We start from the raw sequence: 27,747 nt of genomic DNA, 5'->3' as shown, positions 1-27,747 counted from the left end.
TAGCTGATGAGGGAAGCTTACCTGTTTTCCCCTTTTCTCAAAATTTCTGCTGTTCATATATGCCCAGCAAGGGATTTTGGGGACAACTGCAGTTTAGTTTGCTGTTGTAGGCAATATTAAAGTGAGACCAGAATCCTATTCCGTTTCCAGATTAAGCTTTATTGAAGTTTTTACTGCAGATTTAGCTGCTGCAGCACAACACTAAGACCCTATCTAAGCTGCCATATAAAATCCAGATTATCTGCTTTGAACTGGATTATATAGCATTGTAGGCTAATATAATCCAGTTCAAAGCAGCTAATCTGGATTGTATCTGACAGTATACATGGGGTCTAAAACTCAGTTTTTCTAGCCTTTCTTCACTATCCTACCAATGCTGACTCCTAAAAAAAAGCAAACTTCCCATTAGAAGAAAAGGAAAGATGGTTGAATGTACAAAGCCTTTTTATGAAGAAGCTTCTATGTCAGAGGCTTTGTTAACTGAGGTATGCTTGTAGCCAAAACAGACTGCCTTAAGGTTTGGTGGATGCTCTTAGGAGCTTTTTAAAAGAACTTGACATAGCTGTCTATAAGGAATCCTTTAGCTCTAGATTCCTGAACTTACCTGGTTGGTCCTTCCAACTCAGTGATTTTGTGGCTTTGCTAACAATGAATGAAACAAATACAAAGCAGAAGGGTTCATTTTTGGTGTGAAGAGGGAAAGGCACCAGACTTTTATCAACCGTTTTTGCTTCCTTGTCAAATTTAGACACAAGTGTTTTGCTTGCCAAATGCACACAGATGTCGCTTGTAAGCCTCCAGTTGTTTGAACTTTCCCCAAATGAGGTGGATATGGCCTAGACCTTGGAAGAGTTCTTGTCACTTTCTTCCGCCAGGTTTTAGATTGCAGCTGCCCGCATGACCGACCAGTCTTTTCCCTTCGTAGCCCTGAGTCATCGGTTGTTCAGTGATCGGAAAGGTGATCCTCCGAAGTGGCCGCCAGTCGGTCGGTCAGTCAGTCATGTGATTGCTCACCCTACTGTGTGTCAAAGGCTGCATTGCCTCACCTGCCAGGAAAAAGCAGGGTGAAAGTTCATTTTTATTGCAGTGAGACGCGTGGCTTGGAAAAAGAAGGCAAAGAGTAATGCTACCACCTGACATCCAGCTTTCATTATCATCTTAATTACCCTTTTTTCCAGTGCTGTTAATTTGAGTAGCATTTGTACAAATAAGGAATCACATCTCCCTGCACTAAGGAGCTCATTTCTTTCTCAGGGGTCAAATGTTATAAAGTAAACAAGAAGACAGGGAGGAGAAAAAGGGGTGGACTAGAGAAGAATATGCATATGATGTGGTTACATAGTTAAGTCACCTGGGTTTAGCCTCAAGCCTAAATTTAGATATGATCCAATCAGTCGAGACTCATTTGGAGCCCTGGCTGTAAAGTGGAAATGAAATTGACCTCATCTCTTTTAAAGTCAGGGCAGTAAATCCACTCATAGATTTACAGGTGATCAGGTTGTATGTACTCAGATGTCCAGGTGTTGCTACCATTCACACAAAGGCATCATGTAACACAGTAGTTCTCAACCTGTGTGTCCCCAGATGTTTTGGCATTCAACACCCAGAAGCTGGTAAACTGGCTGGGATTACTGGGAGTTGTAAGCCAAAACACCTGGGGAGCCACAGGTTGAGAACCATTGCTGTAACACAATGTTACTCAAAGAAGTGATCCATGAATCATCAGCTGACAGTTCCTGAAGAGTTTACAAGGGGAAAAATATAGCTAATAGGTACAAATATGCTCCTGGTCCCTGGAATATGGGGGACAAATATGGCCTGTTCTCCACATTTGAAACCTTCAGAAGCATTGTTCTAGCACATATTTTGAACATCAGCAATTTGAGCCAGTGTGGCGTTGTTAACTTCAACTCAGGAGACCAGAGTCTGAATCCTCGCTTGGCCATGGAAACCCATTGGGTGACCTTGTCACTCATCATCAGAGGAAGGCAGAAGCAAATCCCTTCTGAAAAAGACTTGCCAAGAAAACACTGTGATAGGTTTGCTTTAGAGTCACCGTAAGTTGGAAATAACTTGAAGGCACACAACAAAAATAACAACAAAAAGGTTTATTGAAATTCATGGGATCACCATAAGTCGATAAGCGACTTGAATGAACATATGCATATACACACACATCAACAGGCCTTGGACTCCCCTTTTTCGTGCACATTCTTATTGTTCTCACAAACAGGTCATCATTCAAGGATGGGATTTCTTGTGGTGGAATACGCCTCTATATTAAAAGGAGGAGAAAAGCATTGCCCCGGGCTGTGGCGCAGGCTGATAAAGCAGTCAGCTGCAACAAATCACTCTGACCAAGAGGTCATGAGTTCGAGGCCAGCTCGGAGCTGCGTTTGTCTCTGTCTTTGTTCTATGTTAAGGCATTGAATGTTTGCCTTATATGTGTGATGTGATCCGCCCTGAGTCCCCTTCGGGGTGAGAAGGGCAGAATATAAATACTGTAAATAAATAAATAATTCAATATCCTGATGCATACAAGTCTAATAGGGAAGAATTCTAGAGCATCCCTCTCTGTCACAGACCAGTTTTTTGAGCAAAGGGAAGATGCTGATTTTGAATGGAAGGATCTTAGAGCATGGGAAATCCTGTCTGCAATGCAAAATGGAATGCATGAAAGTTGGTCACCTCACGTGCTGTATTAGGTACACCTTGAGCATCCTTTATCCAGAAATCCAAAATCTGAAATACTCCAAAATCCAAAACATGTGTGGCTGAGATAGTGACACCTTGGGGGACATGCTTTTGGTCCAAAACTATTTAGCTGTTTGTGATTCCTTTATTTCATTGCTTTTAAACTTAGTTATTATGCAGTGCTTTTGACACAAAATAAATAATAAAAGTGAATCCTTTGTTTTCATATGGTTCAAGATTTTGTTTCATGCACACAATTACTTGAAATATTACATAAAACTACCTTCATGTACAGAATTATTTGAAATATTGCCTCAAATAACCGTATGCATTAGTTGTACATGAAACATAAATGAATTTTGTGTTTAGACTTGGGTCCTATCCCTAGGATATCTCATTACATACGTATATGGAAATACAGATATTCAAACATCCAGAATACTTGTGATTCTAAGCTTTTCAGATAAGGGATAGAAAGTCTGTATTTGCCTTTATTTAGCCTAAGAGGCAATCTAGGGCAAAGTTGGGGAATTCCTTTTCGTCTCCTGATCCTTTCACAATTACCTTTGGCCTCTTTGTAATGTGTTTGTCCATTTTTTAAAAAACCACCAGCAATGTAGATAAGCGGTTGTTCCTTGCCCCTTGTAATAGTGTGAAGTTTGTTTCCAAGAAGGGAAAAAAGTGCATCTCTGTGGGAAAGATCTTGGGGTGTCAAGCACCCCCTAGTGACTGGCTCTTGGCAGTGCTGTGTCGTGTTGCCATTGCAGGACAACTGCTTTTTCTCTCTCCATCCATTGCTACACTTTGTGTTGCAAAAAGAACTAATAGTATTAATTGCGGTGAGTAGGGACCCCTCATTGTTTCCCTACTTTTTGCGGTTGTAGAATTGCATCTGAGAAGATGAGGAGCGATTTCCAGAGCTGGGTGGCTTTAGCTTGGAGAAGAGAAGGCTGATAGGGGACATGATAGTCATGTTTAAATCTTTGAAAGGAGGGAGCAAGCTTGTTTTCTGGTGCTCTAGAGACTAGATCACAGTGGAAACATGGATTCTAATCACAAGAAAAGAGATTCCACCTCAACATTAGGAAGAATGTCCTGACAGTTAGACCTGTTCAAGAGTGGCATCTGCTGCCCTCAGAGTCCAGTGGAGTCTCCCTCTCTGGAAGTTTTTTAGGCAGATGCTGCATGGCCATCTATTTGGGGTGCTTTGATCCTATGTTCCTGCCTGGCAGAATGGGATTGACCTGGATGGCCCTTGTGATCTCTTCCAGCTCTATGGTTCTGTGATTCTCTCCAACTGTCTGACCCCAAAAGATGGTCAAGCAGCTAAAAGGTGGCCAGATTTGCAACTGATATACAAATCTTCAGCCTTGTTTCCTTTCCACTTTGGAATTATTCAGAGTATCACACATCTCTTCTGCCACAATTATGGCTAGCTGATATGATGAATATAATTCCATGTGCTGCACTTAGCTTCCAGCCATTAGGTGTGACCCTTAGGCTTTTTAAAAGATTTGTTATATATTCTGCATTGACAGTTTTGGCTCTCCCTCTTACCATTGGGTGAGCCAGGTACTGTGGTCAGCAAGATCCTCTATTCAGGCATATAGCACTGCAAGGGGCTTCCCACCTTTTAGCAGGAATCTGTTTCCACATAGCCATTGTGAAGAGCTCAAGCCAACTCCACAATCTTATTAACATTAATTGCATCCCTTCGTCACTCTTCCTACCTCTAAAATAGCATTTTCTAGACTTCCGAGAATACTTAATTTCTGAATTAGAATTCTAGGTATGTTTCAAGATGACATCCTCAAAGAGTGAAAATTATTACTTTTTTCTCCCATGGGTTTCTGCAGTCATCTTCCTGACTCGAATGGGACAAAACTTCAGCCCTGGAGCAATGGGCAGCTGGGCAAATGGGAAAGACTGCCGTGTTTCTTAGTTAGGAGTGACCAACCAGTCTGTAACACTATGGTGCCGCCCTCCCTAAGCAGAAGCCGTTTGGAAGGAAGTTAGGCCAGGATAGAGGCTCAAACATGCAGAGGTGCAACAGGAAGATCTGAGAGGTAGGCAGTGGATGTCATTTTTGGCTGCTCAGAAGTGACTGTTTCTTGAATTAATTCCTTGCAGCATCACACCATTTATCTCTTGCAGCTCATGGTGTGGGAATTACTGCTCTCAAACAGTATCTTCATATCCAACAAAACCAAACAAAACCCATGCCAATAAAACATGATATGATAAAAAGGCACAGTACACTTTCTGAACAAGATCAGATCATGCCAGGTGATTCCCAGAAGGGGATCGACCTTGTTTATTCAGAAAGAGGCTGAAAACTGGGCTGTGTGGAAAAGGAGGGCTGTCTTTATGCGCCCATCATCTTAATTTCTGAAAGTAGGACCATGTGAGTCAACAGCTCTCCCCAAACAAGGACACTCATTCAGAAGCATAAGCTCTCTTTTTAATTAGTCCTATGGCAAGGGCAAGGAGCTAACCTTTCTTGATCCAAGGCAATCCAAGTTCTGAGATGCTGCATCCCAGAGGTGGATTGGGCCAAAGGTGTTGAATCAGTATGATACGTTGTATTGCAACTCTCATGACCATTTTCTATGTTTTAGGAAAGCCATTGCACCTTTTTAGAATGGAGGATATCATGCCAAAACCAGGAAACCACCAGACCATTGTATGTGGGAAAGGATGTATGGCTCCAGATATCTGGGTTCAACCCCTGGGGTGCAAGATCCTTTAGTCCTGCTTTATGGATTCTGAAGATAAGTAGTCGAGAGCAGGTGAAAAGGCCCAACTGGCACTGCCTTGACCCAGCAAATACAGATGGAGCTGAAGCTGTATTTGCTAGACTTAATCTCCCTCTCCTTTTCTTTGTGTGTCATGTCTTATTTAGATTGTGTGGCAGGGGACTGTCAAATTAACGCTTTGTAATCTGCTCTGGGAATCTTTGTGGCTGAAGAGTGGGGTATAAATACTCTAAATAAATACTTCAGTTCCCCTCTGTGAGCTGAACTGAAATGAAACCTTTCAAAAGCATTAAAAGATCTCCCATGACCTTCAGTTAACTTGTTGCTGGAACAGCTACTATTTCTTCAGCAGCAGCCAGACACTAACCAATCATTTCTATACTTCAGATAGAATACATTTTGGGTTTCCTTTTAGAGACATGATGAGGATGATGGTGACATAAAACAGAGTATAAATAAATATCATCATCTCTATACCACCTAAGGTCGGGCCACTGCGTGGATTAGAGAAAATTTTAGCAGGGAGAGTTTTAATAATAGCCAAATCCGTTTTAAAAAAATAATGTTTACTACTCTACTAAACACTGCTGGGGGCTTAGCAAATCTGAGTATGAATTCTAATGTAAAGATTCCTCTGTTGAAATCCCAAGTTCTTGGTACGCTATCGCAATGTAGAACACATGTTCTCTTTGTCATCATCGTCACCAGGCTTGTGTTGTCAAATGGACACAAAGTCAGCAAAGTCTCACGTTTTCAACTTTCTCAGCTCTTCCCAAGCCTCCAGAGTTGCTGTGTGTGTTATGTTAGTCTACAGCTGCAGAGCCAACTGAAGATTCAAAATAATGCAGGTGGTATAATCCAGTCATGGGCAAACTTCGGCCCTCCAGGTGTTTTGGACTTCAACTCCCACAATTGTGGGAGTTGGAGTCCAAAACACCTGGAGGGCCGAAGTTTGCCCATACTTGGTATTACCTGTTCTTCTCTCTAAGTTTTTCCATGTTGGACATGTCCTTCCTCTTTTCCTACTGCCTCTTTCTTTACAAAGTATTTTCATGAGTAATCTGTTCTCGTGATATAACCAAAGTATGACAGCCTCAGTTTCGTCATCTAGGTTCAGCAAAAATAGTAAAATAGTCAAAGTCTAAATGTATAAAACGTCCATAAGATTCAAGGTACAAGAGTTGTTTCAGAGTCCAAGACAACAAAACAACCAGCATAGAATACAAAAAGGCAGCATAAAAATCCAGTATAGAAATCCAGGAATAGTCACTTAAACTTGAAAACATGAAACTAGAAATCCCTTAGCAGGCTTGCTAAAATTAGACCATGGGTGCTGCTTCTTAAACACCAATGTTGACCAGACTGCTGAAAAATCCCTCTTGTCTCTCTAATATAGCCATGAAATCATGCTGTCTTCCCTGAGAACGGCTTTTTTATTTTTTGCTAACAATCGCTTTGACCTTTGCAAACTCTACTGGGCAGCTCTGTGTTTTGCGAAAACTAGATGTCTTATCTATCAGCTCATTAGACCGTTCACCTGGTATTTCCTCCTCTGAGTTCATCTCAGCCTCTGACCTTGCTTCCCTAGCGAAAGGCTGCTCAATAACATCTGGGCCCCTTTCTGGAATGTACCCTCCACTAGCTACTGGAGGCAGAGATGGCTTTTTTTCAGGACTTCAAATCACCTGCTGGCTCACAGGCCCAGAAATCCCAATCCCATGATCCACTTCCTCAGTGACAGTAAGTGCAGGCACAATCAAGGACTGAACTACAACACTAGGACACAATGGAGCAATGGATTTAAATTGCAGGAAAATATTCCATCTCGACATTAGAAAAAACTTCCTTGTGATGAGAGCTGTTTGGCAGTAGAATAAGCCTGGGAGTCTGGTGGAGTTTCCTTCTCTGGAGGTTTTGGAATAGAGACTGGATGGGCATCTAGCAGGAGTCCTTGGATTGTGTCTTTCTGGCTGGCAGAAGGGGATTGGACTAGATGACCCTCTGTGATTCTAGGTAAAGGTAAAGGTTTTCCCCTGACGTTAAGTCCAGTCGTGACTGACTGGGGATTGGTGCTCATCTCCATTTCTAAGCCGAAGAGCCGGCATTGTCCATAGACACCTCCAAGGTCATGTAGCCGGCATGACTGCATGGAGCGCCTTTTCCTCTCCCTTGTGTGTTTTGGGACTGACTTCCAGTAATAAAGAAACCGTGGCTCTCTAGCCCCCTCCATCCTGCATCATTTTTCCTTTCTTCATTTGCTTCTACATGGCCACATTGGATCCAGCCTTTTTGAGAGTTATTTGTCATTGATCGATGAGGCCTCTTTCTCTGACTTCAAAGGCAAAAGCTCTGTTGGGGGAAGGCAGTTGGGAGGGAGCTGAAAAGTCAAAGGCGGAGGCAACGGAGGGGGTGCTGGCTGGTGGGCCCCAGCTGAGAGATTGGGGCAACCTGGGAAGCCTCCCTCCATCCTGTAGAAAAGCAGGAACAATGCCCCACAGTATCTTCAGTGCCTGTCCTTCTCTTTCTCCTTCTCCCCCTCCCGCTTCTCCATCACCTTGGCCACATCACTTAATGTTGAGCAGGCATCTGTGCTGCGTCAAAAGCTCAAAGAGCCTTCTTTCCTTCCCGAAGAATGGGGGATTTAACACACTGAAGCCGTCGGACTTGTTGCCCAAGTGCCTATGGCTAATCGTATTAGAGGTGACCTCTTGGGATGGGTTTTGCATTGTCGCCGCAGGTTTTGTCCATCACTTGAGTGACGATCTGCATTGGGACGTAGTCATGCGTTGCCTGATTTAATCACCCAATTGGGGCCCCCTGTGCTTACCCCATATAGAAGCGCTTGGCCCCTGCGGCTTTTATTCTGCCTTCGGCAACAAGAAGCACCACTTAATGGAAGGCAGTGCCATTTCTTTTCCCGCTTTTAATGGAGAATCACCCTGCCACTTCTCTGCGTCCTGCGAATTTTAGCCTTGAATGCTTTTCCAGGGCAGCAGCCCGGAGTGGGGTTGAAGACTTGAAAAGAAAACATTATGGATGGAAAATTTGCCGCGAGAGCTGTTCATCTCCTTCTTTAAAAAATAATAATTCTTTTTTGGATAAATAACTCGTTTTGAGAGCTTGAGTGTCCGCTAAATGTGGTATTAGTTTTTGCTTCTTAAAACCTACTTCTGGAAAGGAACTGGGCCAAGCTAGAGTCTGCCTAGATGCCCTACAAAGTCCCCCAGATGAGTGCAACCTGCCAGAAGAAACGCATGGGCCGCATGGGAATAACCGAGAGAATCCAGAACTGAACTTCTCTTCTCCCTTATTCCCACCATTAAGTTTATTTTTAAAAGAGTTTCCCCAGTGGAGTATTTGACCACCTAACCACAGACATGGAGCCCCCGGTGGTGCAATGGGTTAAACCCTTGTGCTGGCAGGACTGCTGACCAAAAGATTGCCAGTTCGAATCCGGGGAGTGGGGTGAGCTCCCATCTGTCAGCTCTAGCTCCCTATGAGGGGACATGATTGAAGCCTCCCACCGGATGGTAAAACATCAAACATCCAGGTGTCTCCTGGACAACATCCTTGGAGACGGCCAATGCTCTTGCAGTTTTTCAAGTCACCTCTGATACAAAAATGATGCAAGGTTTTGCTTTTCTTGTTATATCTTCAATCTCCTAACTCTGCATAGGTGTGGGTGGGTGTTTGAGCATGGGTTGGTGTTCTTGTAATTATTGGACCTTCATACATCCCTGATTTGCAGCCATGCATTAGCTGTTCATTCTCACCACAGCCTTGAGAGGTAGGCCAGTAAAGCAGACTGGAGAACAGAAGCGACTAAGATATAGGGAGTGTGGGGCAGGGCAGTGGGTGGCCAGCATTACATCCTGAATATCCAGAGCAAATGGCAGTGCAGGCTGAGGAAGATGGGTGTTATAGTCTGATGCAGCATCTAGAGAGCACTCCGCAGGAGAAGGCTGCCCTAGTAAATAGCCTCCTTCTCCTTTGGCAAACGCTTGGTGAGCAGCGGCTATTTTTCCATCAGAACTTCCCACCACTCGCCTTTGTTGTGGCTGAGATTGGGTAGGTGGAAGGAAGAGTGACGTCAAAGTTCCTAGATTTGCAAGCAGCTTTTTTTTAAAAAAAACAAAAAACACAATTTACATTGGAGGGCTTTTTAAAAAAAGAAAAGAAAACGCAAATAAGATGGGGGAAAAAGCTGGCACAAAAATCACGATCCTGCCTGTGAACCGTGACCGCAGCCTCGGAACAGGGGAAAGGGGAAAAAAAAACAAAACCCTGCATACTGAATCTCTCCTTAAGTAGTACAGAGTCAAGAAGAAGAGGAAGGTTAGGAGCGGTGCTCTTTGCGCTCTCGGGTTTGAATAAATCAAAACTGCCTTCCAAGAAATGTTGAATTTGGAGACTTGGATTGATTAGGCCAATGAGGCACATATAGACAGTTCCTTATACCAGTTTTTAGGCACGAGTAAGCACCAAAACTTTCTCTGCTTGACATTCTGCCCAGCCATCCCACTTCTGCCCTTCGCCTTCTGTGATTTAGGAGTAGAACATACATTTTAGAAAAAAAAATTAAGGTTAATGTTTGCACCCATCATCAAGCTTTGAGCTTTGTTTCTGTGATGGCAGAATTTTGGGGTACCCACAGCACCCTATTATTGTGTTTCATACAGCATGTGGGGCATATGTGTTCATCACACTCACTGACCCAGTTCTGCAGGAATTGCCCAGTTACGTTCTAGTTCCCAGTTTTCCATCTGGAAAGATGCTCAATTCTGTCCATGCTGCTCTTTTCAAAACAAGTATTTTTATTCAGAAGGAAAGAATATACAGTAATAATACCAAGAAGCAGGGCTTTGTGATATATAATGCTCGAACTCATGCTGGACTGTTTTGAGGAAAGACACGCTTATATTTCTGTCAAGCATAGAAGGTTATCGTGGGCCTCGGAGCCAAGGTTACGGTGACAAAGTGCTTTATCTTGGGAGAGAGTTTGCACAGTCTTCCTTGAATGGGCATGGTGAAATGGAAAACAGGCCTGGAATGTTTTTAATTTTTTAAAAAGGCAGCTAGTCAGCAATGCAAATATCGTCATTCAAATCCGAACTGGACGAAGTTGCCTTATTGTATTGATAGGCCAGTGGTCTTCTAGCTCAATATTATCTCTTCTTTCTGGCAGCAGCTCTCTGGAACCTTAGGCAGAAAATGGTTTCTCTTAATCCATTTTCATTCTAGTTCAGAGGAAGGTGCTTTGCTGGATCACTGGTCTAATGTTCATCACTTAAAATACAACACTTCCCTGGGATTCGGAGATTCGGAGAAATATTTCTCCTCCCTATATAGAGATACCAGGAGATTGAACCTGGGAGCCTTTGTGTGCAAATCTTAGTTTAGAAATATTAGAGAAACCTTCCTCTCTTTCTCTGGAGGTTTTTAAACAGAGGCCTGTCAGGAGGGAGTTTCTTGGGAGTCCAATAGAGTGACTTTTCCTTCCCTGAATTGTGAGGCAGCTCTCTTGTAGCCTTCCTTTCCCCTTTGCCCCATGTGAGCCGCCCTGAGTCCCCGTGGGGAGATGGTGGCGGGGTATAAATAAAGTTTTTATTATTATTATTATTATTATTGTTGTTGTTGTTGTTGTTGTTGTTGTTATTGTTATTATTGACACAACGACATAGCAAATGACACAGCAAACAAGATAGATATGCTGGATTTCGTATCACAAAATCACAAGTTGAACACTTCCCAAGCGTTTAGGACTGTGTGATGTATTTACAGCAGCTGAGGATATGATCAATGGTTTCGTCAGCTTCCTTGCACAGTCTGCATTTTGGGTCATCAGCTGATTTTTCGATCTTGGCCTGAATTGCCTTTGTTCTGATGGCTTGCTCCTGGGCTGCAAGGATCAGGCCTTCTGTCTCCTTCTTCAGGGTCCCATTCGTGAGCCAGAGCCAGGTCTTCTCCTTATCAGCTTTTCCTTCAATTTTGTCAAGGAACTTTCCATGCAATGTTTTGTTGTGCCAGCTGTCAGCTCTAGTTTGTAGTGCGGTTTTCTTGTACTGATTCTTTTTCTGTTGTGCTTTGAGGAGTTTCTGATTTTTGACTTCAATCAAAGCAGGTTCTTCACTTTGCTTTACATATTCTGCCAGGGCATGTTCTTCTTTGACTGCTTGTTTTTACTTGTAAGAGTCCTCTGCCCCCTGATCTTCTAGGCAGGTCAACATCACTGCAGTCAACATCATAGCCGGTCAACATCACTGCGGGGGTGCAGTGAATGATGAATGGTCATGAGTTTTCTTGTTTTTCTGTCCAAATTGTCCGGTTCCACTTGTGTCCAGTTTATGATGCCAGCAGTATATCTTATGACAGGTATGGCCCAGGTGTTTATGGCCTTGATGGTGTTGCCTCCATTGAGCTTGCTTTTGAGAATTTTTCTGACCCTTTGTGTGTATACTTTGCTGACCACAGTTTTCACATGTTCATGCTTGATGTTGTTCAGCTGTAATATGCCCAGGTATTTATAAGCCTCTGGCTGTTGACACTTTATCGTTTGGCCATTAGGCATATTTATGCCCTCACTTTCAATGATTTCCGCCTTCTTCAATGCCACTGTCGAACTATTATTATTATTATTGTTGTTGTTGTTGTTGTTGTTGTTGTTGTTGTTGTTGTTGTTGTTATTAGTAGTAGTAGTAGTAGTAGTAGTAGTAGTATTGTGCAGAGACTCAAGCAGAGCAGCTCCAGATATGGTGCATAAGACCATCACATGAGACACTTTCCTCTCCCTTTATGATTCCCTCTATTTTGAAAGTTGGGAGGAGGATAGCTTTGAAATTCCTTTAAAGCTTTTGGGAGCTCCTTGTTTCATCCTCTGTGTGAAAGCGTGGAAAGCTTATTTTGCTAGACTACAGATTGCAGAGTGGCCAGAATGGCTGGGGGATTTTAGAAACCATATTCTGAAAAAAGTCACCTTTCCCACAAATTCTGAGCAGTGGTCTCTTTATTGATTAAATGACTGGAATGCTGGCTTCTCAGTAGCCACTCACTTGGTCCAAGTAAGAAGTACTAAAGATCCCAACTGGGAGAAAGCTGAGTGTTTGGTTGTTTTTTAAACAAACCCCTTTCTGCCTCATTTGTATGCCACAGACAATGGATAGTGGGCAGGTGGGCAGTTAAACAAAATTGAGGGCCCGGTAACTTTTATGGAGTACCTTGACCTCTATTTGGCTGCATTCTTTTAAAGGCAAGTCCTTTGTCATGCCAGCTTCACTTAGCTTCAGTTGTGTTTCTGCTCAAATTGTAGAACTTGGTAGGGGGGGCATCCATCACTCACATAGAGTTCAAACTAGTCTTTTTAGGCAGCTTTTATTCAAGTGCCCCTTTCTTCGTTCCCCACCCCTCCATCATAATTTATTGAAGAGCCTCGTTGAGGAGGTGTGACTCCGCTCTTCAGCACCATCTCCCTCCGAGGGCAGAGAATGGCTCTTTGTGCCAAGAGCCAATGAGCTGGAAAGGCTCATTTGCAAAGCCGGGAAGCGCTGCGGCACAGAAGCGCAACAGTGCAGCAGCATCCCTCCACTCCAAAGCATGCAGCTGGGTGATGAATTGCCTCTCTGTCGCTCTCCTGGGCTGCCAGTTGAACCTGGTGGCAAGCTGATTGAACACCATGATGGCAGACATTTGTCCCAGAAATGACTTGCTGTGACAGAATCCAGCAGGGCTTCCACTCGCTGTCTTTCCAGCGGGATATGTTTTGCTATCTCTAAGAAGCATGGTGGCAGTCTGCATTGCCTTTGTGGTCTAAGATATCAATATGACATGGAGACCAGTATTGAGGACGTATGTGTTGTCGAAGGCTTTCATGGCCAGAATCACAGGGTTGTTATGTGTTTTCCAGGCTGTAAGGCCATGTTCCAGAAGTATTCTCTCCTGACGTTTCACCTACATCTATGGCAGGCATCCTCAGAGGGAGATGTGGACGAAGCATTAGGAGATAATACTTCTGGAACATGGTCATACAGCCCGGAAAACACACAACAACCCATTGAGGACATATATTTCCAGAAGGCAGTCATGACAAGGGTTTGCTTGATGCGCTTTCCTCTTGGCATGTTTCTCCCCTTCACCCTCCATTATTGGATGCCTAATTAAGAGATTGCCTAATTAAGAAGAGAGCTCATGCTTCTGAATGAGTATCCTTCAAAATCCACAGCACTGTAGGTAACAGCTGACCTCCAGTTCCAACACTCGATGGTCAGGACTTCTCAGTTCTCAGTGTTTGTACCACATTAAGGTTCGCTTTAAGCCCATCTTTAAGTCTCTTTTGCTGTCCACCAACATTTTGTTAGAGATGGTTGGGAGGGATCAATTGTGTTGCAAAGGAGACCTTTGCCACAAGGGCTTTCTTTGCTGAGTTGGAGTTCAGACAGTTCAGGGTACAATCTGTGTCCTCTGTTAGCTAGGGGTTGCTACAGGCAGTAGTAAAGGCACTAGTAAAGATTCTCTGAAGATGCCAGCTACAGCTTCAGGCAAAATGCTGGTAGAACATGGCTATACAACCTGGAAACCACACAGCACCCCAATAGTAAAGCTGTTGACAAGAGCCACCCAGGGTCGTAAACTGTGTCCTCCGTGTACATTTAACACACCAGATAGTGCTTATTCTAAACCCTGGAGCAGTTTCACCACTAAGCTAATATGGAAACTGCCAATTCTCATTCGTGTTATCTTCTGTTTTGATAAGTACAGTTGGGATCCTGAAGGGAAAGTTTTGTAAAGCTTACTCTTAAAAGTGTAAAGTATTTGTGGGCCTCCCTAAGGGGTCCAGTGCGATTCTGTGGTATGCTTCTGCTCCACGTATAGTCAAAATACCAGGCTCTCTATTCTCGGTGGTTTCAGGTGTCCATTGGGACATATCCCCTATGGATACTGCATTTTGCAAAAACATTTCATCCACACATAAAACCAGTATAGCAAAGAGATTACATTTGCTCCTGGTATCACACTGGTTGTTTCACAGGAGAACAGTACATTAATGTAAGTCCTTCCTTGGCCTCTGGATCAATACTTTTCAGATATAGCTGGATACATCAGGGGGAACTTAACTGTAATTGCAATGGGCAGGCAGGGCTGGGACCCACAGAACTAGCCCACCATGGGGCTCCTTAGGCTTTTGAAGCCTTGAAGAAGCATCCCAATGGCACTTAAAACTCATCTGGCTCCATGTGACACAGCAGATCAAACTGGGTTGGAGGGATCCGGCATGTGTATTATATCCCATGCTTACTCCAGCCAGAGCTATTATGCAGCAATCCTATTCCAGATCTTTCTCTTGCCACCCCACATACATATACTGTTTAGTTTTTTTTATCAATTAACGGAGGGGAGGATGTTGCAACAATGTTCAGGTTCCTGAAGCTGGTTTGGTGTCAGTACAGTTGCAAACAGGGCTGAGTGGAGATGCAGACTCGCACCCTGTGATGGCACCTCATTTGGCCACGCTAATTTGGGCCAGTGAGCTCTTGCTGTGCTAATCTCTATTACTTATCCTGCAGGGAAGCGAGAAGTGGTACGGCACCTAATGAGCCAGTTGCCGGGTTCAGCTGGGAGCCTACTGGTAGTAAAGCGACTTAATAGGTTGTTAATTTTAGTTGGTGATTTCACTCTACCATCCAGAAATGTTTGCAAACAAAGCCAGCATCTCGATGGTGTTCCCTTGTTTCCTAAATTTCAGAATTGTTTTCCGTTCTCCAAATGTCCAGAAGTGTTGAAGACAATGCCTGGTTTGCTCAACAATGCTGCTGTTTTACTAACACCTTTCCCACCTTATCCTTGCAAATTGGAGATTGGTTGTAGAGAAGCTGTCCTCTCCGACAACTGCCGCACAGCTAATCCTTAAGGCACACTTCTCCGACCTGTTGCTCTCCAGTTGTACTGAATGATCTCTCCCATAATCCCTCACCAATGGCCACACGGGTTGAGGATACTGGGAGTTGTAGACCAGCTCAATAGAGGGAGTGGTACAAGGCTGCTCTAGATCCTAGTTGTCCTCATTGTTACTGTAGGTAGGACACTACTCTAGATATTGCAGGTCCATATTTATTTTTTAAATCTAATATTTATTTTTGATCACTGTTTTTGTATTATGTAATTTATAGTGTTGTTGACCACCCTGAGTTCCACTATCACAGTGCTTCTCAACCTGGGGGTGAGGGACGTTTGGCCCAATTCTATCATTGGTGGGGTTAAAGGGGCTCTTTGATTGTAGATGAACTATAAATCCCAGCAACTACAACTCTGAAATGTCAAGGCCTATTTTCCCCAAACTCTACCAGTGTTCAAATTTGGACATATTGAGTATTTGTGCCAAGTTTGGTCCAGATCCATCATAGTTTGAGTCCACAGTGCTCTCTGGATGTAGGTGAACTACAACTCCAAAACTCAGTGCCCACCAAATCCTTCCAGTATTTCCTCTTGGTCATGAGAGTTCTGTGTGCCAAGTTTGGTTCAGTTCCATCGTTGGTGGAGTTCTGAATTCTCTTTGTAGGTGAACTATAAACCCTAGCAACTACCACTCCCCAAATGACAAAATCTACCTCCCCCCAACCCTACCCGTATTTAAATTTGGGCGTATCGGGTATTTGTGACAAATTTGGCGCAGTGAATGAAAATACACCCTGCATAACAAATATTTAGATTACGATTCATAACAGTAGCAAAATGACAGTTATGAAGTAGCAACAAAAATAATGTTATGGTTGGGGGTCACCACAACATGAGGAACTGTATTAAGGGGTTGCAGCATTAGGAAGGTTGACAACTACTGCACTATTAGGAGACAGGAGCAATATTAATGCATTAAATAATAAGAATAATATTTAATAGAGGGGGCAGTGGGCAGATTCTGATGATACATTCTGAATAGCAATTCCTGAAAACGGTTGAAGGAGCAGGGAAAGAATATATCACCCCTCCTCTGTATATAAAAAGTGTCCTGTATTTAAACTAGATAGTGGACAAGAGAAGTACAGTAGAGTCTCGCTTATCCAACCTCCGCTTATCCAACGTTCTGGATTATCCAACGCAGTCTGCCTTTTAGTAGTCAATGTTTTTGTAGTCAATATTCTCAATACATTGCAATGTTTTGGTGCTAAATTCGTAAATACAGTAATTACTACATAGTGTTACCTTGTATTGAACTGCTTTTTTCTGTTGATTTGTTGTAAAACATGGTGTTTTGGTGCTTAATTTGTAAAATCATAATGTAATTTGACATTTAATAGGCTTTTCCATAATCCCTCCTTATTATCCAACATTTTCGATTATCCAATGTTCTGCCGGCCCGTTTATGTTGGATAAGCGAGACTCTACTGTAGTTTGTATTTTGACTTTTGAGCAGACATCCATCCCTGCATATCAGAGCTTAGAGGAATATGTTTTGGATATACAGCTCTCAGAAGCCCCCAACGGCTGGGGGATTCCAGGAAGTAAAGTCTAAAAGAAAACAACTTTTCCAAACTTTGCTATGCACAAAATCTAGGTGCATGCATACAGAGCATTCTGTTTAGAGACTGCTTGAGCTAGAGGGAGGCATTTTGTGCAGAACTGCAAAATCAAGTGTTCTTGTCTCTCCCACTTTAATGTCAGTGTGCAGCTTGATTCAGTTGCTTGATCCATCTCTCATACCCTGTTTCCCTGAAAATAAGACATCCCCGAAAAATAAGACCTAGTAGAAGTTTTGCTGAATTGCTAAATATAAGGCCTCCCCTGAAAGTAAGACCTAGCAAAGTTTTTGTTTAGCAGCATGCCCAGCGCCTGCCAAACAGAACACCAGAGTATGCAGGATTGGTACATGTACAGTAGAGTCTCACTTATCCAACATAAACGGGCCGGCAGAATGTTGGATAAGTGAATATGTTGGATAATAAGGAGGGATTAAGGATAAGCCGATTAAACATCAAATTAAGTTATGATTTTACAAATGAAGCACCAAAACATCATGTTAGACAACAAATTTGGCAGAAAAAGTAGTTCAATACGCAGTAATGCTATGTAGTAATTACTGTATTTATGAATTTAGCACCAAAATATCACGATATATTGAAAGCATTGACTACAAAAATGCGTTGGATAATCCAGAACGTTGGATAAGCGAGTGTTGGATAAGTGAGACTCTACTGTACATACCATAGTGTGTTGTACATGGAAATAATGGTAGTAACAAGAAGTTCTTGATAGGATTCACAGTTTGTCTGATTATGCTGGTTTGTGATGACAACTACTGTACAGTATATAATAAATGTTTATTTTTTTTGTTCAACAATAAATGTGAATTCTTCTTCATGGAAAAATAAGACATCCCCTGAAAATAAGACCTAGCACATCTTTGGGAGCAAAAATTAATATAAGACACTGTCTTATTTTCAGGGAAACATGGTAGCTGTTTGTTTTGAGGACTCCTCGCATGCAGCCAACTTGCTAGTTACAAACATCTGACTTACAAATGACTCTTAGTTAGGAATGGGTATAATAAGACAATAGGAAGTGAGATATATATACCCCTCAAAAGGAAAAATCCTTCCAGGAAGACCCGCCACTTTATGACCCTGTCCTCTGTGGTTTTTACTCCTACTTCCTTTCTCACCCCGAGTTTTAACCTAGTGTTCATGTGGCCCGCCCTTGGTTTTATTGTTCTTTTGATCTTGTTTAATGTAGTGTATATTTTCTTTTATTGTGTTGTTTAATGTGCTATGATTTGTTGTTCTATTATATTTTGTTATATTGTATTGTTCTGGGCATGGCCCCATGTAAGCCGCCCCGAGTCCCCGTTGGGGAGATGGTGGCGAGGTATAAATAAAGTTTATTATTATTATTATTACTTGTACCGCAAGTGTAGTCTGGGTTGTTTATAAAAGGAATAGCGAGTGGTTGGTTCTTCCTTTGGACTCCATGGGCTTTTCTTTCTCTCCCTCCTTTCCTCCAGACCCTTTAATTTCTTGCTGCAGGATTTCCAATAAGACCCTTCATGCGTTATGAGTACTTTGCAGAGAATGGGCTTCTCCTCCGAATCTCCACATTTCCCTCAAACCAAATTCGTTCAGAGCGGTGTTGGGTTTCTCCTTTTAGCCGACCGGCCAAATTGTTTTTTTCCCCTCCCTTAAGCGAGCTGGCCTTGGATAACACAGGAATCGACACACTATTCCTAAATCCTTTCTTGGATTTCCAGCAAATAATCCATCTCCAGCCCATCGTCCCAAAGTCCTAACCACCATTCGGGTTTTTTTCCAGGTCAGGCCCTGCAGCCCCCTGCCGGACACGGGGCCAAATTGCACGCCCTTCCCGTTGGCTCCCAAAGAACCCTGTGCCAAAGGAAGAATTTGTCACCTTCCCTTCTGTGGTTTCCCTCCCTCTTTCTCTCTCTTTCCCCCTCGAAAGGGCCGGAGGAGGGCCGCAGACGAGGCTTTCAGGGAAATTTTCAGGGAAAGAGGCTCCTGGGAATTCCAGCTGCGGATGGAGGATCCTTTGCGTGTATGCGCCCATGCTCTCCAGTGAAAAAGGAGTGTGCGTTTAAACGTGGGTTTCGCGTGGATGGGGGGTTGAGTGCTGTCATGACCCATGCCATTTCAGAAGAACCACAAACACTTTATAGTAACAAAGGAGTGGAAAAAGCCAGTGCTTTTTCTGCAAGGCATGTGACTCTTCCCTGAGGTTTGGAACCCAGCGCTATGTTCCAGGCCTCAGCGGTTGCGTGTCAGCCTCGGTGAGGTTGGTTTTCTCCCATCGGCCTTTCAAGGGGTTGCTTGCTGTGAACGCTGCCTAAATGTATGTGTTCTCTTCCTTTTTTTCTCCCCACCCCGGGCCCCTCTTCCTCTCCCTTCCCCTCCCCTCCCACTGCAGCTGAAACTGGCGTTTACTTTGGACAAGGAGAACGGGATGCCACAAGGCTGTTACATCTATCAGTACCGGGACAGCAACAAGTAAGGCCTGCAGAGTTGTCCAAGGGAAGGAGAGGGATGGAAGAGGCAAAGGGGAGGCAAGGCAGTGTGCTTGCCCACTTCTTCCCATTTGCTTGCACTGGGAGTTGGAACTGCGTGGCCACTAAGGGGCACTGTAGCTTTTGGCCCGTGCTGGAAAATGCCTTCCCACTATAGAGATGTCTAAGTCTGAGATTGCTCCCAAGTCATAGATGACCCAGACTTCAGAAGTGCACATGGAGCAGCATACTCAAGATAGCCAGCCAACTAAACCACAGACAACAGATTAAGTGATATCATGTGTTGGATAGATAAGGGATCAGGTATCTAGGAAACAGCTGCCCCTTTCAGATTTATTTTAATTTATTTATATGTTGCCTTTCTCCTGGAACAGGATCTAAGGTGACTTCCAAGCACAATAAATTAAAAACATCCAGTCCAAATCCTCTTTCTTACAACAAAGAGATAAGATGCCCGTTCAGACATTGGGTGGAGAATGACCCCATTCACTGCTTCCTGGATTCCCCAGTTATAAGCAATGCCATCTGAATTTGACTCCATTTATTTAATTGGCGTTTGTCTCATCTCTATTACTAAATCTAGAAAGATTTTTGGGGACCAAGATAACTTTGACAAAGGGGAGAAATGGAGCTCAGCATTGCAAAAATTAGAGCTAAGTGTCACTGGGTGAGACACAGATTTTCAGTTCCCAAAGGCTGTTCTTTTTTAGGAACTGTGGGACAGTTGTAGGCCAAAACACCTGGGGACCCACAGGTTGAGAACCACTGCTTAGAAGACATTTAGAGCAGGGCATTGAATAGCATGGATAGCCCTATCTATATTCTTGAAGCAGGATGCTGAAGTTTATATTATATCATGAAAGCCACTTAGGGCAGTGGTTCTCAACTTGTGGGTCCCTCCCCAGATGTTTTGGCCTTCAACTCCCAGAAATCCTAACAGCTGGTAAACTGGCTGGGGTTTCTGGGAGTTGTAGGCCAAAACACCTGGGGACCCTAGGGAGAAAGGAAAAAAATCAAGTTATCTATCCTGCCTAGTGACCATGGGAAGTGTAGTCCAACGTATCTGGACAGCTTCAAGTTTAGGAAGGACTAAAGCAGTGTTTCTCAACCTGTGGGTCCCCAGGTGTTTTGGCCTACAACTCCCAGAAATCCCAGCCAATTTACCAGCTATTAGGATTTCTGAGAGTTGAAGGCCAAAACATCTGGGGACCCACAGGTTGAGAACCACCGGACTAAAGGCTTGTCTATGTTATTGATTTTGTTTCAGTAAACTGAATTTCCTTCAGGCTTGAGGTGTAGCTAATTGGAGATTGGAAATAAATGTTCCCACATGTGTAGAAGCTTTTTTTTTGTTGCACCCACACCACTATAGAATATGACTTGAGTTATCTGGAGCTATCTGCCCATTGCTTTTGCTTGCTTGCTGAAGCCCCGCAGAACCTGGGTTTTGTGGCTTAAACGGTACAGCCAGTCAGAGCCTGACGCAGGATCCTGTCCTCTTGAGGTCAGAAGGTTTGGGGTCGGCTTCCTCCCAACCCTCCAGTTTGTTGACCTGGCTTTCAGAAGCAGGGCCCCTTTCTCAGAATGCCGACTGCGTTCTAAGTAGGTCTGGCTCTCCTTTTTATGGTGGTGATACTGCTGGCAATGCATTGTGTGCTCTGTTCCCATATTAACATCAAGCAGGCTTTGTACTGCGTGTATTAGAAATCAAATGGGATCGGAGGTGAGGCTGCTGTTCCCATACAGAAGAAAGCTCAGCCTCTGAAGAAGCCTCTTAGGGGAGGTGAGCCTAGTGAATTTGGGATGTGGTGTTGTCCTGAAAGCTCAGGCCCAGAGCCCCTTTCCTAGATTGTGTCTTCCTGTGTAGCAAAGTGGGCCTGAACTGGATGGCCTTCGTAGCCTCTACCTTTCTCTGATTGTATGGGCCATCTTTAAACTTCTCCAGATAAAGAATGAGATATAGTTACCACAAAACCATCCCCATTTCAGAGGTCTCTCATGCTTGCACATTCTTCCTGTTTCATGGGAACTGTAACTTTCCAAAGTTACAGGGGTTCCTTTGTTAAGGGCGACACTCTCCCCCTGGTACAGTTGCAATGTCAGAGTCCTTTCCTTGGAATTAGCACTTAAAAGACCTCGGTCTGCTTTTGAGTAAAAAGGATATTTAAGATGTGAGAGTTTGGAACCACCGTGGTTGGATGGTGGTAAACCTTGATCCCTCTTCTTTAGCCCTTCAGTGATGGAAATGTGTTGCTTTCTGTTTATGGAAGGAGGGCAATTGGTTGCTTTTTCCATGTTTGTGGTGAGAAAATATGAAGATGGGAGGAGAATATATCGCTTCAGAATATCACTGTTGTGGGACTTTTGCATGTGAAAGACTTAAGAACCACTCAGTATTGTTCTCCTTGTTGTTGCTATTGACAAGTATGAAGGAGACCAATGAAGAAAATCAAAATGGCGTGTGTGTTCATGCTTTGGTTAGAATACTTCTTGATATATGTTTGTTTTTGCTGTCTGTTGGGGATGGAAACCATGCAGTCTTTGAAAGGTGTCATACTTCCATTCCCAGTACTCCTCATCTAGGGTGATGGGGTCTCAGTTCAACCACATTTGGAAAACTTGGAACATGCGCTCTTACATTGAAGAACTAGTGGTGCCAGAAGAGAAAATGCTATATTTAAATGCTCTGGAGGGACCAAGCCAGAGACCCTTGCTCCTGAGACCTCTACTAGTGTCCCATAAGCCCTGAGTAGCATGGGGATCCTTGGATTTTGCCACAGCACTGGGACAGCACTCTCTTCTTCTTCAAGAACTCCTTGAATCCTGGAGCTGATGTGGCCAGCCTGAAGATCTGGAGGAACAAAGTAGACTTCATGCCCCATTAAGGCGCCTTGCTTTGTGGGAAGCAGGAGGAAGGCGTTAGGGAAGGGGCAGCATTGGCCAAGAAGTATAAAACGCCTCAGTTGGGCTCCAGATGTTGTCAAAGCATGGTCCTCACTTGGAGCTCTCCCAGGTACTGGCTGCTTTGCTGCTTTGCTTGTTCTGCCCTATTAGTTCCCATTTATGGACTGTAACCAGGTGCTGTAGCTTCTGTTTCAGGGGAAGGAATTGGTAAAACCACCTCTGAGTATTTCTTGCGTAAGAAACACTTATGAAATCAATGGGACTTTCATCAGTGGACAGGTGACTTGAGGGCATATAACACAATTTCCTCACTCTGGATGTATAAACCAGGCAAAGCTTTCTCACTTCAGTGGAAACTTCCCCAAAGATGGCCTTGCATCTCTGTTAGGATGAAGAAGCTTTTCTCTGTGCCAGCTAGAAGTGGGTTGAGGACCAGGTGCCTGGAGCCATCTCTTCAGTGTTTGTTGTCATGGTGCTAGTTCAGTTGCTTCTGGAGCCATTGCCCTGCCTGTGCTGTTTTGTCCCTGATCCCTAGCATCTTTTGGGAGTGCTTTGACTGTGTATTTCTACCTGACGGGATGGCCTTGGTAGTCTCTTCCAAACTGATTGTTCTATAAAATGCACATCCTTGGTGCTTGCCCTTTTTTGAACTTAGATGCCTTTTGTGTTGGACACAACCTAACCAGGCCAAGCGGAAGAGGAGCTCCTCCCCCACATATTGCAAACTGTAGGGCTGAAAGCAATCTGTAATCATTGGCTTTTCCCCCTCTCTGTCTTACGAATTACAGCTTAAGGACGCTTTGGAAAAGAGAAGCATACTGTTAATAGCCCTGCAGGCATCGGCATCTTGCTAATTGCTCTCCTTTAAGACAAAGCCAGCCCTTTTCCTTGAAGTTCCCTGGCTGAGAGGTAAATGGCTCCCTCAGGACCTAAGTGCTGCTGCTTGTGACATCCAGGAAAAATTACATCTTCCCTGTCAGGGCTTTGCTAGAGCTGTCAGCCTGGGTATTAAGAGGATTAGGTGTGGAGGAAAGAGGTGTGCGCCAAACAGTTTGGCTCTCTGTGACAGCCTTGTTCCTGCGCTGAGGTTGGAGTGATGGGCAATCCAGAAACATAAACCCAGTGAGAGGTCAGGAGGTGTCGGAGCACCAATGCTCAATTCTCGCTCCACTCAACTGTATATATGAAGCAGTCTGAATATGCTGCAGGAAAGGGTTGGAAATAAATGGCTCTAGTACGAGGACGGTTGTGGCACTTGGAATACAGCAGTTTATTTGGTGTTTTGGTGGCAAGTCCTTGCTTGGGAGCGGGTTCCATTCAGATCGAAATAATATTTTCACCACCTGCCAGCACATCAGCTCTGAGCTGATCCAGCTCCCAAGAAGGGTGGAAAGTCACAGAGATAAAACGGCCCGTTTGGCCTCGGCACTGGTTCAGGACATAGCAGGCTGGAATCAGTCCAGGTTTAGTGCTGTAAAACTCCAAAGGAAACATAATCCTGTTTGAAAGGGAGAGGAACACTCCCATTTTCTTTGTGCTGCAGCACGCAGAGCTACCAGCCAGGGATTTGCAGTGAGAAATCGAGCAAACGGTTTAAAAGGACCGGCCGTGAGATCTGGTCAGTAGACCCCAGTTTAAGTTGTTGGAATTCACAGCCTGTCCTGCTTCTGGGATCCAAAAGAACGCTATGTATACCAAGGGTGGGCGGCTGTGATGAATCCAGAAGCTCATTCTCTGCACTGGGACACTTCGGGAGCTTCAGAGACGGCCAAAAATATTAAAATGCTTGACAAAGAGAAGGTTTCCATATTGCCGTTTGGAGTCACTTTTTCACGTAATGCGGGGATTAGGGTAAATGGCAGTTGGGCCTCCTAACTTTGCAGCGTTTGTTAACAAATGGGAACAAGAGGAAATTAAGCCTGGCCTCTTTTTAAAAGCCAAAATGATTAAACCGAGGTTGTATTTTGGACACATCATGAAATGACAGAACTCCTTGCAAAAGCCACTGAAGCTTGGTAAAGCTGAAGGTGAATTAATTGATTGAATCAAGGAAGTCATCGCCGGCTTGAGCTTGCAAGACCTGGTGTTGGTGACAGGCCTCTTGAAGATCTTATTCATACGTTCACACATGGATGGGAGCTAACTTAACCAAAAATAGCAGCCGGAGCAATTGGTCAAGCATGTGAACTTTCACCAGATACGGTTCAAACAGATACATTAGCCTGAATGCTGTTAAAAGTCCCATCAAGAGTCAGTGGGGCTTGCCTGCAAGTTGCTTGAATAATTTATTCCATTGCTGCACTCAGATAGGTGTCTTGAAGGTCCCTCATTTATAGGGTCACCACAGATTGAAGCCAAATGACGGAATTGTGTTTAATGAAAGTGGGATTATACCTGTTTGGCTTGCTAAACTTTGCCATGATGTTATGCTCTCAAAATAGCGACAAAACGTAATGTTCACATTTAAGAGAGGTTGGGCGATTGTCTGACCTGCCTTGGTCCTTTCGCTTTAGTTCCAGAGAGAGCTTGGGTCTTCTTTCACTTGTGTAATTTTCCATGAGATAATTTGGCAGCTACTGCTTCTTCATTCAACTCCAAATACCTGCAGATGAATGACCCATTTTGTTGTCAAACAATAGGGGGAACCCACTCCTGAAAGAAAGTGGGATCCAGGAAAGAGTTTGCTGCCTTGATGCTTGTTCCTCTGTGAATGCAAATACAGTATCTGCGGGACCAGTATCCACAGTTTCATTTATCCACATCATACAAAGTTTGTTCCTCTCTGAACATTTTATAGGCCCTGCAGCATGACTGCATAGTATTTTTCAGCCTGAAGTTCTTTATTCCAATTGGGTTTGCTAGTATTCATGCTTCACATATCCCCGCAAGATACAGGAATGTATCCCTGCAGACATTTGTCGAGTGCCCTGAAAATTTGTGAACATCCTGCAGCTCCTTCATGATGACATGATGGCAACAGTCTTGGACAGCAATAGCTCCCAAAGTGACCCATTTAAGGTGGAATCAGGTATCAAGCAGGGATGTGTTATTGCCCCTACCTTATTTTCCATCTTCATCGCTGTAATACTTCATCTTGTTGATGGGAAGCTTCCCACCGGAGTGGGAATCATCTGTCAGACAGATGGCAAGCTTTTTAACCTCAGCAGACTGAGAGCCAAAACTAAGGTCACCACAACGTCTATTATAGAACTCCAATATGCCAATGACAACGTAGACTGTGCGCATTCAGAAGAAGACCTACAAGCTACTCTAAACACCTTCGCAGAAGCATACAAGAAGCTCAGCCTCTCACTGAACATCGAGAAAACCAAAGTGCTCTTCCAATAGGCACCAGCTAGTCCCTCTGCAATGCCAGGAATACAGCTTAATGGTGTAACATTAGAAAACGTTGACCATTTCCGCTACCTTGGCAGCCACCTCTCCACAAAAGTCAACATCGACACTGAAATACAACACTGCGTGAGCTCTGCGAGTGCAGCATTTTTCAGAATGAAGCAGAGAGTATTTGATGACCGGGACATCCGTAGCTCTACGCCTGTGAAACATGGACGGTCTACAGACGTCACACTCAACTCCTAGAGCGTTTCCATCAGCGTTGCCTCAGAAAAATCCTACAAATCTCTTGGGAAGACAGGCGGACAAATGTCAGTGTGCATGAGGAAGCAAAGTCCACCAGCATTGAAGCGATGCTCCTGCGCCATCAACTCCGCTGGACTGGCCACGTTGTCTGAATGCCCAATCACCATCTCCCAAAGCAGCTACTCTACTCCGAACTCAAGAACGGGAAATGTAATGTTGGTGGGCAGGAAAAGAGATTGAAAGATGGGCTTAAAGCCAACCTAAAAACTGTGGCATAGACACTGAGAACTGGGAAGCCCTGGCCCTTGAGCGCTCTAATTGGAGGTCAGCTGTGACCAGCAGTGCTGCCGAGTTCGAAGAGGCATGAATGGAGGGCTTAAGGGAGAAACGTGCCAAGAGGAAGGCCCATCAAGCCAACCCTGACCGAGACCGCCTTCCACCTGGAAACTGATGAACTCACTGCGGGAGAACATGCAGATCAAGAATAGGTCTCTTCAGCCACCTAAGAACCCACCCTCAAGACCCCACAACTGGAGGACCATCGTCCTCGAACTACGAGGGATCGCCTAAGTAAGTACAACAGACATTGACATAATGCACACTCTAGTGCTGCCCTTTCTTGTCTGACCCTCAAATATAAGACCCTTTGTTGTGGAGGTGACTGATAGACTCCACTGAGCCATCCATTTGTTCCAGAGGTATCAGACAGGGATTCATGACCTAGGGCAAGGCTTCTTAGCTTCTTAAACCTTTGCCACCCATCACTGGCAGAAAAGAAAACCTGGCCAGAGCTTATCTGGGGTGGATCATATTTCATAGCCCAGAAATTTTCTTGAACAGAGTATGAGGACTAGAGAGCCATACCTGTTAGGTTTTGGACTATTTGTCTGGGAGGGACAAAGTATATTGGGTGAGTGCAGAACCACATCTCTCTGTAGCTTGGTCCATTGCTCAGAGAAACAGTTTGTGGGATTAAGGGAGATTGTCAGACTCTGAGACATTAAAACGCCAAACTGATTCGTGTTGTCATCCCCATATAACATGATAGTGTCTCTCATTGATCTGCAACACTCCCTTCTATCCATCTTCACTGGTGGTTCCCTAGAGCTATGCCTAGAAGGCCAGGGACTTACAAAGAGTAAAAGTCTTTCTTAGCAGGGATGGTGTTTGAATAATATCTGGCTGCCAGAACGGGTTCACAATTTGTGACAACTTAAGCACAACATTCAGAATCTTCCAAATATTTTCTCTATTGTGCCCTGGAAAAATAAGAACCCCTGCTGAAAATTTTGTGTGGAAGGTTGGCTATCCTTCCTCTGCTTGTCTTGCACTGATCAGGGTTCTGTTGTTACCATCAGCTCTTGTGTGTTTGTGTGCATGTCAGGGTGTCTCTGTATGTAATTCATTACGTCTGGGAAAGGGATGGGCCCCAACAGTTGGGGCACATCATCCCATTTTCAGCCCAGACAAAACTTAAAGTCACTTCCACCTATCAGGAGTGTTTTGATTGTGGATTGCTTCAAGGCAAGGAGGTGGACTTGATGGACCTTGAGGGTTTTTTTTTCCAACTTTATGATTCCAGTTTGTACCTTCATGTTGTATCAAAGTTTTGGTTTCCCAGTTGGGGCCTTTTTGTTGAAAATAAAAATGGGGAATGGTGTGGAAAGTAACCTTGGGAGGATACAAAAAGGTTTCTGGTGCTGAAGGCATCCAAATAGCATGGATTATCCATGCTTGAAGGTAGATATGAAGAAGAGTTGGGTATCGCTGTTGTTCAGAGGCCGCAGCACAGCTCTC

At 44.0% G+C, this 27,747-nt stretch overlaps 1 protein-coding gene across 2 annotated transcripts in view; it reads left to right on the top strand.

Moving 5' to 3' along the window:
• dis3l2 (DIS3 like 3'-5' exoribonuclease 2) overlaps positions 1–27,747 on the top strand; it is a 242,595-nt gene that overhangs the window by 173,488 nt on the left and 41,360 nt on the right. For both annotated transcript variants that reach the window (XM_008117855.3, XM_008117854.3), the window contains exon 15: positions 19,350–19,429. In XM_008117855.3, the coding sequence (XP_008116062.2) occupies positions 19,350–19,429 (80 nt within the window). The remainder of the gene's footprint in view (positions 1–19,349; positions 19,430–27,747) is intronic.

This window comes from Anolis carolinensis, chromosome 3, assembly GCF_035594765.1.
Source record: "Anolis carolinensis isolate JA03-04 chromosome 3, rAnoCar3.1.pri, whole genome shotgun sequence".
Lineage (NCBI taxonomy): Eukaryota > Metazoa > Chordata > Lepidosauria > Squamata > Dactyloidae > Anolis > Anolis carolinensis.
This window is presented reverse-complemented; position numbering and strand designations above follow the sequence as displayed.